At 42.6% G+C, this 15,843-nt stretch overlaps 1 protein-coding gene across 1 annotated transcript in view; it reads left to right on the top strand.

The window, feature by feature from the left end:
* sv2ca (synaptic vesicle glycoprotein 2Ca) overlaps positions 1–15,843 on the top strand; it is a 30,579-nt gene that overhangs the window by 1,744 nt on the left and 12,992 nt on the right. Inside the window, exons 2-4 of the mRNA XM_026186084.2 lie at positions 4,122–4,921; positions 13,314–13,494; positions 14,858–15,009. Of these exons, the coding sequence (XP_026041869.1) occupies positions 4,327–4,921; positions 13,314–13,494; positions 14,858–15,009 (928 nt within the window). The 5' untranslated portion in view covers positions 4,122–4,326. The remainder of the gene's footprint in view (positions 1–4,121; positions 4,922–13,313; positions 13,495–14,857; positions 15,010–15,843) is intronic.

Raw genomic sequence — 15,843 nt, 5'->3', positions numbered from 1 at the left:
TGTCACAGTGTAGAAGAGAGAAGAAGGTCTGTCAGAACATTTTGTTGACTAACGTGAAAGTAGATATCCACCACATTCATCATTATTTTAGTTTAAACCAGCAGTTTTGCTCTGAAGAATCCTCTTTTTCACTCTCATGTTACCCTAAATGTGCGTGTGATTGTGGCTTGATTTATCTTTTTGTAAGCACACATATGCACCATGCAAAGGTAAAACGTCACCAGTAACTGTGTAACATATTGCATCCCTTACCTAATATGAATTGTTGCATCATTACGACCCAGCAGACAGGGTTTGGACTAGACAGGAGTGGCATGTGATATTTCATAAAGAAGATCAAACACGTATCAAGTTGAAAGAGAAAAGCAAACGAGACGACACACTTTGCTGTGTGTAGATCAGTCAGGGGTTTCTTTCTGTCTTTAGGTTTTAGGTTTTCGATGCTTGTACACTCCTGAATGCATTTCTGGAGACATTAATTGTTTCAGTCTAAGTAAGAAGAGTCAAAAGAATATAAATTATGTGAGAATATAAACAAGGAATGACACTTTTTTATAATCTCCAGGCTTGAGATAACAGTGACTGAAGTCATTCTAAATAATAACAATGGCAGCTCTTCATGTTTGAGAAGGAAATAATCAGCTTGCTGCAGACCCATTTTTGTGTATTTGTATTGATATTTTTTTTATTCATCATCTGTGATCTGTGGTGGATCTTTGAGTGCTTCTAAGCTGCTGTTTTTTTACACTCCACGAGGAACAATTTCTCCTATACAGTACAGCCATCGTCCTCTGTCTTCCCCTTCGCTTGCTCAGTAATGGAATCAGTGTTTGATGAAATCTCCTAAGACGTCACGGGCCGGTTGGGTTTCTGCCTTCCAGATGAGGTCATGGACTCTCCGTTTTTATGGGATTACATGATGTGGCTCTGCCCACTTTAGCGATTGGACCTGCTTTTCTCTTTCCTCCTTTTGGTAATAGAGCAAACCACCGGTCACACCATCACAGTGCTTACGCACGTCTTTGAAAGGGAAGGTCGCTTTCTCCGTCAAGTCATACTTGAGAGATGGGAGGTCTTTATGATTGTGCTTCAACAGCACAAAAACCCACTAAATCTTCAAAATATTTTACAAAATGTGGGAAAAAAGTTCTTCTGAGTTAAGGGGCCCAAATACGTCCACTTCATGTGAACAAAATACACAGGTCAAAAAGGTGAAGTGCCAGTATTGTGCCCTCATAGCTGTGCCACTTTTTCCCCTCTTTTGCTTTTTATTTTCTAAACATTTTTGGAATATATTTCTGCCTTGTGCACTCTATAAAACCGATTCTTATAAAATCAGATTTAAGAATGAGAAGGAGACCACAGCCCTTGTTGTTTTGCGTCATTCTACTTACTCATTGTACTGTGAAAGAGACAAAGTCTGTACTAAATAAGCACACATATACAAAAAGGTCACTATTGATTTTATTTCAAGTACATTAAGTGTTTGCCTCCACAAGATGTTGTGGGTCAGGGAACCTGAAATCCAGGGACAGAAATTGATCCTTTTATTTTGTACTAACAACCTGCTTGTGCCTGCTCAGTCTGTTTGTCGGCCGCTGGACTCGCGGTTGATTAGTTCCAACACTCACATCAATCCTTTTGACAAAGTGCAATGTGAGTAGGAAGCCCTCACTGTGCTGATAATTGGTTCATTATGTTTTAGGTTGTTTTCACTGAGGCTGTTTATTACTATTGTCATCATTACTGTGTAATCTCGTGTAATTAATATCTTTTTGTTTTCTGTCAAAATTCACATTGCTTGGGTTAATCACTGTGCCACTTATGACAAATGTTTCACGGTAAGCAACAGCAGTATGTTTAAATGCATTAAGCTTATCAAACACACAAACTCTGGATAATAACACTAATCCCCCCCTCCTTCTGAGATTAGCTGTCCTCAGTTGGACGCATGGATAAATCTCTTGAAACACTAATCTCTCAGTTTGTCTTTATGTCCATGGCAGATGAAATTCAAAGGCCAAGTGATACTTGACCTAGCGATTTTTCTATTTTCTTTTACTATTTTAAAGAGGTCTAAGAAAAGCAGGGCCACCATCCATCATGCAGACAAGAGGTATCGCCAGAGCCAGGCCTAATTTCAGCCACCCTCTCATGGTTCAGAGCAGCACAGTATATTAGCTCTTTTTATTTTAATAGCAGGGAACAGTTACCTCTGGGGGTCCCATGTGCTGTCTGGCACTTGGCCGTTGCCATTGGGGAGTGCCATAGCCATCCAAAGTATCCAACCCCATGAATGTCTGGACAAAAGTTTTCCCAGCAGACCACTGCACTACAATAAAACGATCAAAAATATTCACTTCACCTGTCAGTGGTTTTGATGTTGTGGCTGTTGAGATGGCCAAGTGTTATGAGGAAATCAACATGCCTAAAATATAAACCTACATAAAATATCAGAGGAACTGCAAAAAATAAAGAAGATCGCGTAGAAATAAAATAAAACAGAAAACTTAGGTTAGGCAGAGTTGGTGGTTTCCCCAGCTAGAATGCGATTGCTCTTGCTGTCTCCGGTATCGGGGTCTCTTCAGCTGCGGTCAGGTGAGGTCGGTTGCCTCTGTGCTCGGGTGTCTTCTGAGCCTCATCACCACTGACAGCGTGTCTCACCATACACTCCATTGATTCTCTGACAGGCAGCCTCGTGCAGCGCCTGCGTGTGCCCGTTTTAGGTAAGAGCCTGTGTGATGGCTGACACGACTCAGTCCTGAAAGAAATAAATGGTTCTCTGACACCTGTGAACTTTGACTTGCTCCTTGCAAGGTGTTAGCCTTCTGAGGAATTCACAATTCATTTTTACTTTTTGATGTTTTCATGCATAAATGCTCAAGGAGAGCCGTTTGGGGGAAACTAGGAAACTGATGCCACAACCTCAGCCCTTTGTATGTTATTTTTTGACAAAGGAGACAGATTGATTATGCGCGTCCTTATCTGAGGAAGCACCAGTGTCAATGGAGGCATTAAAAATTATCAGAAAAGGGAGCACGCTCGTAACCACAGAAGTTATCGTATGCGCCAAAAGGGATTAGTAGAGTCACCTTGAAACTGCGGTGTCATTTTGCCCAGTAAAATTGCATTATAGGAGCTGGAACCGGCCCTGTGATTTGTGTCCTCCTGACAAGGCTTCAGTGTTCATTAGAGGCTGTGGCGAGCCACTCGTAGTCACATGGAAACCCCACACACTGGACGGCTCTGACCATCCCCACCCTGCTCATAAATATGCACTCCATAGCATCTGCAAATGTTTTATAATAAAAAAAAAGAGCAATTCAGGGTTTTGTAATTTAAGAGAAATTTAGAAATTCTTTGATTTGTTTAACCTGGCTGATGATGAGAGCGGAGCACTCACATGAAATCATGATACATCATTTTAGCGTTTAAGCTGGGGTCTCCCTCCCATCACTAGTCTGCAGAGATGGGAAGTGGCTTCCCCGCGCCCATGTGTGTTCACACTCACTTATGTGCACGACATGTTTAGGAGTGAGAGATCTTCTTTCTAGGTATGTGTGCCTTTTGCAGGTACATATATATTTGTGCAGCTTTTCAGGCACTTTATTTGAGAATAGTTCTTGTCTGTGATTGTTTCTACACTGTGTCTGTCTGTGCATCCACTCACGGTCATTCCTCCTATCCTCCCGTCTTTACTTGGATTAAAAATGACAGTGCCGTTCCAGTTGGATCGTCGCTCCCGTTTTAATGAACCGGGTCTTTATTGGGGACAAATTGATTTTTGGGCAGAGTGTTTGTTTATTAGCTCCTGCTTTACAGAGCTGATCATGAGTCAGCAGGTTCAGCATCTCTGTTTCAAATAATCATCTCTTCAAAAACTGAGGGCAACTCATGAGATGTAGAACAAACTAGGAGAGCCTTTGGAGAACGAATTTTTATTTTGAATGGAAATTTGGGGCAATGCAGAAAAGCCAACGATTAACAGGTTAGTTAATGATAGTGGGCGGACATGATGAGCATCTCTTGTGTCTGATTTTATTTCTCTTTAAACTCTGATGCTTCTCGACTCTTCTTTTTTAAAATCTGTCTGTTGCTTCCCCTTCCCCCCTGTCTTTCAGACTGGTCCATGATTGCCACAGCCATTGTGGTTTATCTCCTGTGGTGACTGCAGACTCAAGAGTTTCCTTCCCACATCCCAAGACCCACTGATCTCACCATTCCTCTAACTCGCCTTTACATTTGCCCCTTTTCCCCTCTCTTCCCTCTTTCTTCTACTTCTTGCCACCATCAGCACCCCTGCAAAGGCCTACTTTTGGAGCCAAAATGGAGGACACTTACAATAATAGGACTTCCCTAGTTAAGGGGGCCAAGGACATTGTCAAGGAGGCCAAAAAGCACGCAACAAAGAAAGTCAACAAGGCGGTAGACCGTGCTACAGATGAGTACTCTTCTCACCGCAACTACACTCGATTCCAGGACGAGGTGGATGAAGATGAGGATTTCTACCAGAACCCGCCGAGGCAGGACGGCGAGAGCTACCCCGACAATGAGGAGGGCTCAAGTGATGCTACAGAGGGCCACGACGACGAGGATGAGATCTATGAGGGCGAGTACCAGGGCATCCCCTCATCCGCAGGAGACAAGAAGCAGGGCCAGGTGGCACTGGGGAAGCCGATGTCTGATGGCACAAAGGACCGTGGCGAGCTGGAACAGGAGAGGCAGGCGGATGAGGAGGAGCTGGCCCAGCAATATGAGCTGATCATCCAGGAGTGTGGCCACGGCAGGTTCCAGTGGCAGCTGTTCCTGGTGCTCGGGCTGGCACTCATGTCGGATGGGGTGGAGGTGTTTGTGGTGGGCTTTGTGCTGCCCAGTGCAGAGACAGACATGTGTGTGCCCAACTCCAGCTCGGGATGGCTAGGTAAGGCCCTTCTTTGTATTCGTTTTGGATATTAATGCACTCGCTTCATTATTAATTCAGCAAGGCCTTTTCTTAGTGTGTATTTTATTCTGTTTAATTAGTTATTATAAGTCTGAAAGGCCTTTTTCTCACCTTTGAATAGAGTTTAAATAGCACCCTACGATGTACAGCTGCATCCTTTCCAGGATCATTATAAAATTAACAACTGTGCACATGTTTGAAATAAGTACACAGCATGCAAAAATAGCCTCAAAACAGCCTTGAAAAACAGGTCCAGATGTATGTGTTTGTGCTATACACAGTATGTCACTCTTATCCTATAGCAGTGTTTCACATAGATGAGGCGTTTCGGTCCAATGGTCTCCGTGTCAGGATTAAGAGGGTAGCTAATATTCCCTGTGTGCTCTGTGGGTTGAGGTGGAGTCTCAGCAGTACCAGTAGCTGCAGGTGCATAATCCATCACCACAGAGCTGTGTACAGGGGCTGACTCACTGTGTCAGTACCAGAGTGGAGAGGACATTCAATCAGGCACACAGCCCTTAGATACTAACTGCCACGGTGAGACGTGACAATACATCAACTTCACAGCAACACCTGATGGAAAACTGATACGCGCTTTGAAAATGAAGGTTGTGACGGAAAGTTTGACAAATACTATTGTACTGCTGCTTTATTTAAGAAAAATGTACTGTTGGTTGTACTTGCAGCAGAGTCATCTTATCAACAAAAACACTACTTTGTTAAAGCCTCACAAGATGTTGTGTACGCTGCACCTTCATTTTTCTGTCTCTTTCCTTGGTATCAGTGTAAACTCTTTGCTTCCTTTCTTGCCAAGCAAAGTCCTGCAGGCATTTTTGCTCTATGCTCTGCTTCTCCTTGTTCGTGACTCCATCCCTCACCCCTGTCCCTCCCCCTCACCCCCCATTCTCTGTGCTTTTCCTTTCTTCTCCCATCCTCCTCTTCCTCATCCTGCTGATTAGCCCGAGGCTCCTCCCTGTTGATTGGTGTGTGTGTGTGCATGCGTGTGTGTGTGAGTGTTTGAGCATAGCCTACATAATTACCATGACCTTGTTGGTATCCATTCGGAGTTTAACACACTAATTACACTTAATTAGAGGTAACAAAATGGTGTCAACTGATGTTTTACAGGTGCCACAGCATTTTTTTTACTTCCTTTAAGTGCAGAAATTCAAAAATGAACTTTAATCTGCAGATGAACGAGATAAGAAGTTCTGTTTTTTTAAGTTCACTGGGTAACGAGGATCTCATCTTACAGTGACAGCCTTAGATGGACTGACATCGTCTTTCAGAGCACTTTTACACCACAGCCCACATTCACTACTTTATTTTTCACACACTCACGCTCCAGTGGATGGACGTTTCTGGGGCATTTTTGGTTACCTTCTTTTGGCCAGTTACACTTTAATATGCAGACCAGGAGAGCAGGGATCTAATCAAGGACCTTCTAACTGGCCACAGTTGTCTTACCATGAAATAGCCTCTTTTTGGTGGTCTGCGGGTAAGGACTGAGGATCAGTTTAACCTGTGGTCCATACAGCTTGGTCTGTAGGTTCAGTTATCACACTTGGCAGATTTATCAGCATGTGAAGCTACTTAGGTTTCATTTAGATGAGGCTGGTTATGGTTGCATCTGCATTATACCCTCAAGGTCACTCTTCTGGAATGGTGGATGTGCACTCTCACTACACTCAGTCTTCTCAGTATGTGTTTCATCTCTGTCACAGTTGAAGTAAGTACATATTGCTTCCAAAATAAGGTCAACAGTAGAAAAATGAACCTAATCACTGATCTACTATGAATGTAGTTGGTGATTTATGTTTTTCAATTAAATTAAATTCAAATTTATTTATACAGCTCCAAATCACAACAACAGTTGCCTCAAGGTGTTTTATACTGTAAGGTAGACCCTACAATAATACATACAGAGAAAATCCCAAGAATCATATGACCCCCTATGAGCAAGCACTTTGGCAACAGTGGGAAGGAAAAACTCCCTTTTAACAGGAAGAAACCTCCAGCAGAACCAGGCTCAGGGAGGGGTGGGGCCATCTGCCACGGCCGTTTGTGGTTTGAGAAAGAAGACAGGATAAAAGACATGCTGTGGAAGAGAGCCTGAGATTAATAACAAGTATGATTCAATGCAGAGAGGTCTATTAACACAGAAATGTTACTGAAGAAAAAAACCCAAGTTTTAATTGGGTATTACAATAAATGCACATTCTGCTATATATGTGCTTTCTGATTTTTGTTTATATGCGGTCAAGTGTTTCAGAGGAGGCATTTGGACAATAGTAGAGTTAAAGTGGAGGCTGACATCCTCAGGATTAAGAAACTAAAAATTACCCAAAAATATATGAAAAATTAAGAAATTCTAAAGATTTGAAAAACCAGTTTGGTGTTTGGTTCGCTCTACCAGACTTCATCACAGTTTGAGTGCAGCTTCATTGACTCCATAGAAGGCAGAAGCAGGAGCATGCTGTAAAGACCGCTGAATATAATGGGATAATGCAGCATGAAAAAAACAGAAAATCCCAAATAGGATGGATGAGTAAGATGCTGATTCCATTACTGAGTTGAATTTGGTCCAGCCGGTTTTCCGATCTCACAGGAATCTTTTAATGTTACTTCAGTGTGAAAGATGAAGTACTGGGCTATAGGAGGGGGTGAAATACTGTAAATACCTCAAACAAGAGTGGAGGATGTGGGAAGTGGGAAGCAGGAGGGAAGACACGCACGCTGAGATGCAATATGTGGGATAAACGGGGGAAGACGAGAGGAGGAGAGATGGCTTTGAAGCAGCGAGATGACCAAGTTACATGGGAGTAATAGGAAGAGTGCTGTGGGTGGACGGGTGCAGAGAGGTGGAGGATGGTAGTATTTAGTACACCAACAGTCAAAGTCAGGGAGAGGCTTAGCTATCATCTCAGACACATCAGACAAAGGGAACCGATCACCCTCTCATTACTTATTTGTTTTCTTAGACTGTCTCTCCACAGCTATAACTCCCCTCATTTTTCTCTTTGACTCATCTCGTTTTCATCTAATAGCCACCTCTCCACCTCTGCTGTCTCTACCTCCCTCCTACTTTCTTGTCTTTTGCTGCCCTTTATCTCCCCCCCCCCCCCCCCCTTCACTTTCTTGTCTTTTGATCGCTTGTCCTTCCCTGGCCTTCTTTGAGTCCTGACTTCACTCTTTGTCTCCTCTAAAACTCCATCTCTACAGCGCTCCTCCCTTGTTGTCTCCTCTCATTTCCTATCGTTCCCTTTCTTTCTCCCTGTCGGTCTGAGCCAGCTGGCAGGCTGTGTGGGGCTGCGCGGTCCTGGGGCAGCTGAGCATGGCTAAACTGCAGTAAGATCGCAGCGTCATTGCGGAGATTACACTGCTCGAATAGCCCAGCTAGCTCCACGTTGTGTGGGAGAATGTGTGTGGTGGACTGAGGGAGGGGAGATGCTCGATGGGACTGAATATCTGTGCGTGGACCAAACCTGCTGTCACCATGTCCAACTGCTCGCCTTTATCAGGGTTTCACAACATCACTATTTTATGTGAATTATCACAATCTGTACTGTTAATAATGAAGGTTGGATCATTACTGATTGGGACTGAGTCATTTTTAAACCCTGCGCTCTAAGAAAGAAGAAAGAAGAAATCCTGCCTCCACTGATATGACTTAAATATGACACAAAGCTTCAATCTCATCTTCTGCGGAGGTGGCAGAAGAAGGAGACACGAATCCGGTCAAACTGACACGATGTAGTACAAATGTGATTACACGCTGCTCAGTGTAAAGGAGCTGTTGACAGAGGCGCTAGGATGAAGCTAAAGTAAATACTGTAAATAGGAAGGAAAGCACAGAAGACAGGAGAGAGGAAACTGGAAAGCAAAGGAGGGTGCAAAGCTGGGGGAAAGACAAATGGGGGGGAATGGTAGTAATGCAGGGACTCACAGCAGGAGGGGGGGATGGTACAGAAAGGTGCCACAGCTGAGCCGCAGCATGCACCAGGGGTGCTGCTGCACGATAGCATCATCATTATGAATAAAGCAGGATGGGTGTTTTTGCGCGACGCCGAAACAGTTTGCACCGCTAAGAGCGAAGAGCATCAAAGCGTGAAATCAGAGAAGAGGTCGTGATGCAGCTAAGCGCTCCCACGGCTCTCAGGGGGCTCCTTGGTGTGTGACAGGGCAGAAAACACTCCACCAGGGCCTTCCCCATTCTCTCCTCCTCCTCACGCTCTTTTTCTCTCACCATATCTGGAAGTGACTGAACTCTCCTCCTGCGTTACATATCTCCCCCCTCATTACTTTTGGACGTATATTGGTGCTCGATCCTCAATTCCCTCTTATTTTGTGTTTTCTTTTCTTAATCTAGCTTCCTCTTGGCTATTTTAACAACAACAAAGGCAAATAAATGAATTTTTAACAATTTAACGAGCATCTCAGATTTACTCCTCAATTATCTGTGTTTGTGTGTGCAGCTTTGCTTTACTCTGTATGTGTGTGTGTATGTGTGAGGGTGCCTGAGATTTTGATGAATATTTATTATTCTTGGAGATGTGTTTTGACATCTCAACATACTGTCACAGGGCAAAACCTTTTGCTTCTGTGTGAGAGGTCTCCTGACACACTGTCATCTTCTGATGGTGCTCAGAGTCTATACGGGTCTTCACTTCTAAATTTAGCTGTATTTCACAGTGTTATGCATATACAGCAGGGCTTCACAGCTTTAGATACACTGTAAAGACCAAACCATTCAAATAGTTAAACATGAGTTTTTATTGAATCTTCTGAAACATTACAAAAAATACATATAAGTATCAGTTTTAATTTGTATAATTTATTTATTTTTTGCCAGATTTGGCTTGTAGAGCTCTCAAAAACTCACTAAAACCCATGTATCCAATGTGATACACTTGGCATTTGGGTTAGGTATATATTAGATATATAGCCTAAATGCATCTCAGCAAAAAGATGCAAATCTGCATCTAATGCATTGTGCCCGAATTAAAATGTAATGTCTGGCAAGTAAAGCCCACCATTTCTGGGCTTTCATAGCGATCAAAATTATCTTTAATAGATCCTTTTTGGAACATGTGTAGAAAAGAAAAAAAAATCTAAATTTGTTACCTTGGAGCAAAGAGTTCTTCCTGTCTGACTTTCTGAACTGCATAAAGTGTGTGTGACTCACTAAGAAGATGGATGTTGCACACTACTGTCCATGAACAACTCACAGGCTACTCTATTTAATTTAAATTTTGCAGTACTGCACTATTGTATATTCTTAAGTCTTCTTTTCGGTTGTTCTGTATGGTAGTCCCTAGAGACAAAGCACGTACAAACTCCAAAACATGCACAAACTCCAAAACACAACAGAAGTGCTCCAGGACGCTAGGGGCAGTGTTGAGGTTCTCTCTGAGCAAAGCACACTGACTGTTAGCTAACGCCAGATTTGACTCCACCGTAAACTAGGTTGACCAACCGTCCTCTTTTCCCCGGACATGTCCAGTTTTCACGTTCAGTCCGGGGCGTCCGGGTGGATTTTCGAGTTTGATAAAAATGTCCGGGTTTTCCTATAGGCCGACAGAGGACCCATGTGTGTAACGTCATTTCTGAACTGCTGCTTTGCGCTTGTTCTGCGCTCACAGACGTGACAGACAGCGCGCAGCAAAGTGCCTATTATATTATCATTATAATGATGTTTAAAAGATCCCAAAGCGCAAGTGCATCTTTTCAGAAGAACTGCAAAAGACATTTCTCTTGCACCGACCCAGTACTGGTAATTTTTCTTATGCAGATGAGGTATTATTTCTGTACCATTATTTCATTTCCGAGGCTTTTAATTTTTAATTTTTTTTGCTCTTGTTGACTTGTAAAAGCCTACATGACATATTGTATTTCACAATTCATTAACTGCACAGACAAGGCATCGTTTTAATATGGTAAATATGTTTCTTTAAGCAAGTTTTTCATGACTGAGCCAAGTGTCCTCTTTTTTGGAAATTAAAATATGGTCACCCTACCGTAAACTAAGTGTTCATAGTAATTAAAAACAAATCAAACAACAGTTTGCACATTACCTTTCTTATAAAGCATTGTTGCTCTGTCCTTGCAGGTGTTTTCCGCTGGCATCCAACTCCATGTGTTTGCAACAAACTTGTTTATTTTGCAAATCGAGCTCAACACTGCCCCTAGCGTCCTGGAGCACTTCCATTGTGTTTTGGAGTTTGCATGTGCTTTGGAATTTGTATGTGCTTTGTCTCTAGGGGCCACCGTAGTTCTGTACATGTAGCAAACTGACAATAAAAAACAAAAAGAAATCTTTGAATTAAAATGACTTATTTAATGATTAATTTAAAAATCACAGTATTATGGATGCAGCACACATTTAGAACATGATAAGTGTCATTTACAGTCAGAACATGTCTGTGCTACTTTTGCATTATGTTACACTTCAGTGCACTGCAGTCCCAACCGCTGGTGTGAGCGCTGCTGACGCCGTGCAGTAGAATACAGCGGAGCAAGCCGGACAGAACATCAATAAAGTCATTACGTAATTGACTGTCCTGTGAGAGATGTACTCATTTGTTAGCAGTTTTATTGCTTTTATTTATTTATTTATTTAAACTGACTTTAAGGCAGAACGAATGATTGATTATTTTCCCTTGTTTCCTTGCATCTCTAAAAAAACCCAAAAAGTGTATTGTTTGTGTGAAAGGTTTAATGCTGGGAAACATAAAAAGGCCTCTGGATGTTTGGATGCATGACATTTAAATGGGAGGCCAATGGGTGTTTGCCTGTGCATTGCATATCTAGCCTCCCCTTAATGAAGTAAATGTGAACTGTGCATAGACTGAGGACTTCCGTTAAATTTAGAATTGAATTTATGATACCTTGAGGCGAGTATCTAGATGGCTGCCAAATGTGACAGATAGCTGCGTTTTGACCCCTGAAGTGAAAGAGTCAAACAGATATCTGCTCACAGCAGAGGAGAAGAGACCTGACTGGAGACATTACAGAAAGGAAATGAATCTTGCTATTAACATTATTGTAATGGGATGAACAAAGTGCCCCGCGGCAGAGTTGTATCTCTTTGTATGTGACTGCAACGGATAAAAATAACCTCCCTAAACCAGGTTTATGATTATGTATCTGAAAATACCTGGATATTGATAAAGCTTCAATATAATCTGTTAGTAAACTCTGCTATTTTTCCAGCCTGGGACGGAAACATCAATGAAAGAAATTTCAGCAGACGCTGCATGTCCATGAAAGCGGCTAACCATTCCACTGCCAATTACAGTGCAGACTAAAACAGTAATAACAGGCTCCACTCTTCCGGGCAGATTCATGATGATTAGTGAAAAAAATCAATGCTGTTTTGTTGGAGCATTGATCTCATCTGTGATGAGAGAGATTAAAAGAGGGCAGAGGACCTTTTTGTAAAGTCATCCTGCATTACCGTTCACATTTGTCTCATTGTTCGGAGCCTGTTTTCTGTTTTTCTTTCTTGTTTTTTACACACTGTATTTACAGTTTTACAGTTATTTAAGTGTGTTACAGGGGCAGAGGCTTTTCAGACGGGGTTTAGGGTTTAGTATCTGCACTTGGAGTTCTAACTTTAGGATGCAGTCTAGCTTTTCATTCATTTTCTGCAGCTTATTCAGCTTCAGGTTGCAGGGGCATAATCTAAACTGAAAAGTCCAGACCTCCCTCCCCTCATGCAGAGGGGACACTGAGGTGTGATCTTGCCAGCCTGTTCTGGGTCTGCCCCTCCTGGTTGGACATGCCATAAACGCCTGGCCCAGGTGACGGTCAGATGGCCAGACCACCTAAACTGGTTTCTTTCGATAGGGAGGAATAGCAGCTCCACTCTGTGTACTTCCAAAATGACCAAGCTATTTATCCTGGTTCTAAGGGAGAGCCCAGCCAACCTTCAGAGGAAGTTAATTTCAGCCACTGCTATCTGTGATCTCTTTTTTAAAAACTCCATCCAGAGTTTACACTCAGCTCTCTCGTTACCACATCAGATTTCCATGATGTCCGCCTCACTGTCTCACGCTCCCCTCTCTTATGAACCCCAACATACTTATGAACAGTTATGCTTAAACATGTTGCTTGTTATGGATAAACCGTGATTGGCAGAGAAATCCAGTAACAGAACACAACTCAGGAGTTTGTGGAGAGAAGTAGTAGTATAGTTTTTTTTTTTACTCATTTAATGAATTAACAAATACTCTGGTCTAGTAACTGAAGAAATTACACAGCAAACCAACACAATCATACACTGCAGTGCACATACACAATATAGAGATGTGAGGTAATCGACTATATTTTAACAAAAAATAAAAATAAGGCCGCTCTCTCTTCCTTCCAGGCAGTGTTGTGTACTTGGGAATGATGGTCGGAGCGTTCTTCTGGGGAGGAATGTCTGACAAAGTGGGCCGTAGACAATGCCTCCTCATCTGCATGTCCACGAATGGCTTCTTTGCCTTCCTGTCATCTTTCGTCCAGGGATATGGCTTCTTCCTCGTTTGCCGTCTCGTCGCGGGTTTCGGGTGAGTCTGATAAACCGGAGGTTGCACAATGCCACCACAGTGGGAGGGTAACACAGCAAGTCCAACAATCAAAGACAAATCCCTGTTTTTCCTGATTGTTCCCATCCTCTGAAAAGTGATGAAAAAAATCAGGCTAATTATAATTATTAATAAAATAGTAATAGCTGTAATAAAAATTATTACTTTTTTACCAGAACTATGGCCAATGTAATTCTTCACTCTGTCAGCAAACTTTTATACTAACTGTGAATTTAGGGATTCCTGCAATGCATTAAAATGAGCAGAGCGTGCTTGAAAATGACAGACAGCATGTACTCTTTTTATAGCATAGACATATGACTGTGATTTATTGCGTTCTTTTCTTTGGCAGTATAACCGGTCCTTTAAGGCCTAATTCAGCAAATGCATTTGTCATGGTCCTGGGCCATGTGGGCCCAGTATTCTTAGTTTTCATGTATTTTTGTATTTTGTTCTTTATTTAGGCCATGCTTCCTGGGTTGATCTGTTACGTTGTTCCTTATGTGTTTTCCCTTCGTGACTCTTACCCCCTGTGTGCCCCTCTGTGTATTTATGAGCCCTCGTCTCTCTTTGTGTTTTATTCTATGTTTTCCCCAGCCCGTTATGTCTGCGTTCTCCCCGTGCTCTCTCTCCTCCTGTTTGAACCTCTGTGTACTTCCTGCTTTACTTTGCCCATCTCCCATCAGTGTTACGTTCACTCCTGCCGTGTCTTGTTATGATTATCAGTGTCACCTGTGTTCCCCGTGTGCATCCACTTCCCCTGATCATCCCTCATGTGTATTTAGTCTCTGTGTTTCATACAGTCTGTGTCGCGTCGTCTGTGTTCCCACCCTCCGTGTTTCCATGCCTGGTCTGTTGTCTTCCAAGCCATAGCCTCACCATAGTTTGTTCCCAGTTTAGGTTTTTGTTTAGCCACGCCATCCCTGCTGTATTTGCACACCTTGTTTTCAGCCATATTAAAGGCTCGCCTTTTGTTAAAACTCACTCCCGTCTGCTCACTTGTGTACGCACCTGGGTCCATTACACGCATTCTCCACTCGGTCCGTCACAGCGGACCGTGACAGCATTGACATCATTCTCGAGAGTAATTGAAAAGGCTCTCCAATAGCTGTGCTATTTTCTGCTTACTCATTCACTTTACAGGTCTTTGCAAAGAGCCCTCAATTTAACTGATTACTAACTGACAGTTTTTCCAAGTTATTTTGGGGTTTTTTTTGTACAGGTGAATTGAAACAACAAAGGACGGTACAAACTGTGGGATAAACGTGAAACTATGCGAATGATGCAAAAAACAAAATGCATCTGCCTTAGTCTCATTAATCTTCCTGTTTTCTGGTTCTTGCAGGATAGGAGGTGCTGTGCCCATCGTCTTTTCCTTCTTTGCCGAGGTGCTGTCCAGGGAGAAAAGAGGAGAGCACCTCAGCTGGCTGTGTATGTTCTGGATGATTGGTGAGATCTATGCATCTGCTATGGCATGGGCCATCATACCACACTATGGTGAGTGTACTTGCAAAAATGTTAACATTCACACCATCACCCATCAGTTTATATAATGTTGAGTGAGGCGGAACCACAAGGAAAAAATTAAGCTTTGTTTTTTCCTTTTGAAATTAAAGGTTGCATTGTTAGAAGGAAGAAGAAAGCATGAATCACTCAACTCCGTGTTTGAAATATAGCCCAATAACAAGCTATATATGGTGATACCCTTAACACAATTAAGTTAAGCGGCGCTCTTAGGATGCTTACAATGTGACTTTATGCTGAGCTCCTGAATAGAGTTACTAAACTGTACAGTCTCCACATGACCATGGGTTAAGGTGCCAGTTTTCCCTGCCATGGGAATTAATCACTTAATAGCTCTGAGTGGCTGCAGGCTGGGAGAGGCTGAGGTCAAAAGATTAATGTATGCACAGATACCACATAGCAAGTATGGGTGAGGGTGGAAGGCGGAAAATGTGATTTATGACAAAACTGTCTGTCGACTGCACTCGTCATGAGAAAAAACAGCACAAAGAGAATTGGCTTTCTTCCTCTCGCCGGATCCTTTTCATTTTCTCCTTGCTTTCATTTTTTTTAAACCTGCTGTTCCCTTCCTTTTACTGCCTCCCCTCACCTCCTGTTTTATACTCTCCCCATCTCTCTAACTCTGTCCTTCCTTTTATTACCTCGCCTCTCTCTCCACTCTCTGTCTCTGCAGAGTGTTCTTCTTGATCAAGCATAATTAGGTTTTTCTCCTTGCTCTAATAGGACAAAGCTACATCTAGAGTTGATTTATGGCCAGACCATGCTTTAGCCAGCCTGTGACGTCAGAGAGAGAGAGAGAGCGTGTGC

Source organism: Astatotilapia calliptera, chromosome 12 (genome assembly GCF_964374335.1).
Source record: "Astatotilapia calliptera chromosome 12, fAstCal68.1, whole genome shotgun sequence".
Classification (NCBI taxonomy): Eukaryota; Metazoa; Chordata; class Actinopteri; order Cichliformes; family Cichlidae; genus Astatotilapia; species Astatotilapia calliptera.
Note: the sequence above shows the minus strand (reverse complement) of the source record. Positions and strands in the feature narration are given on the sequence as shown.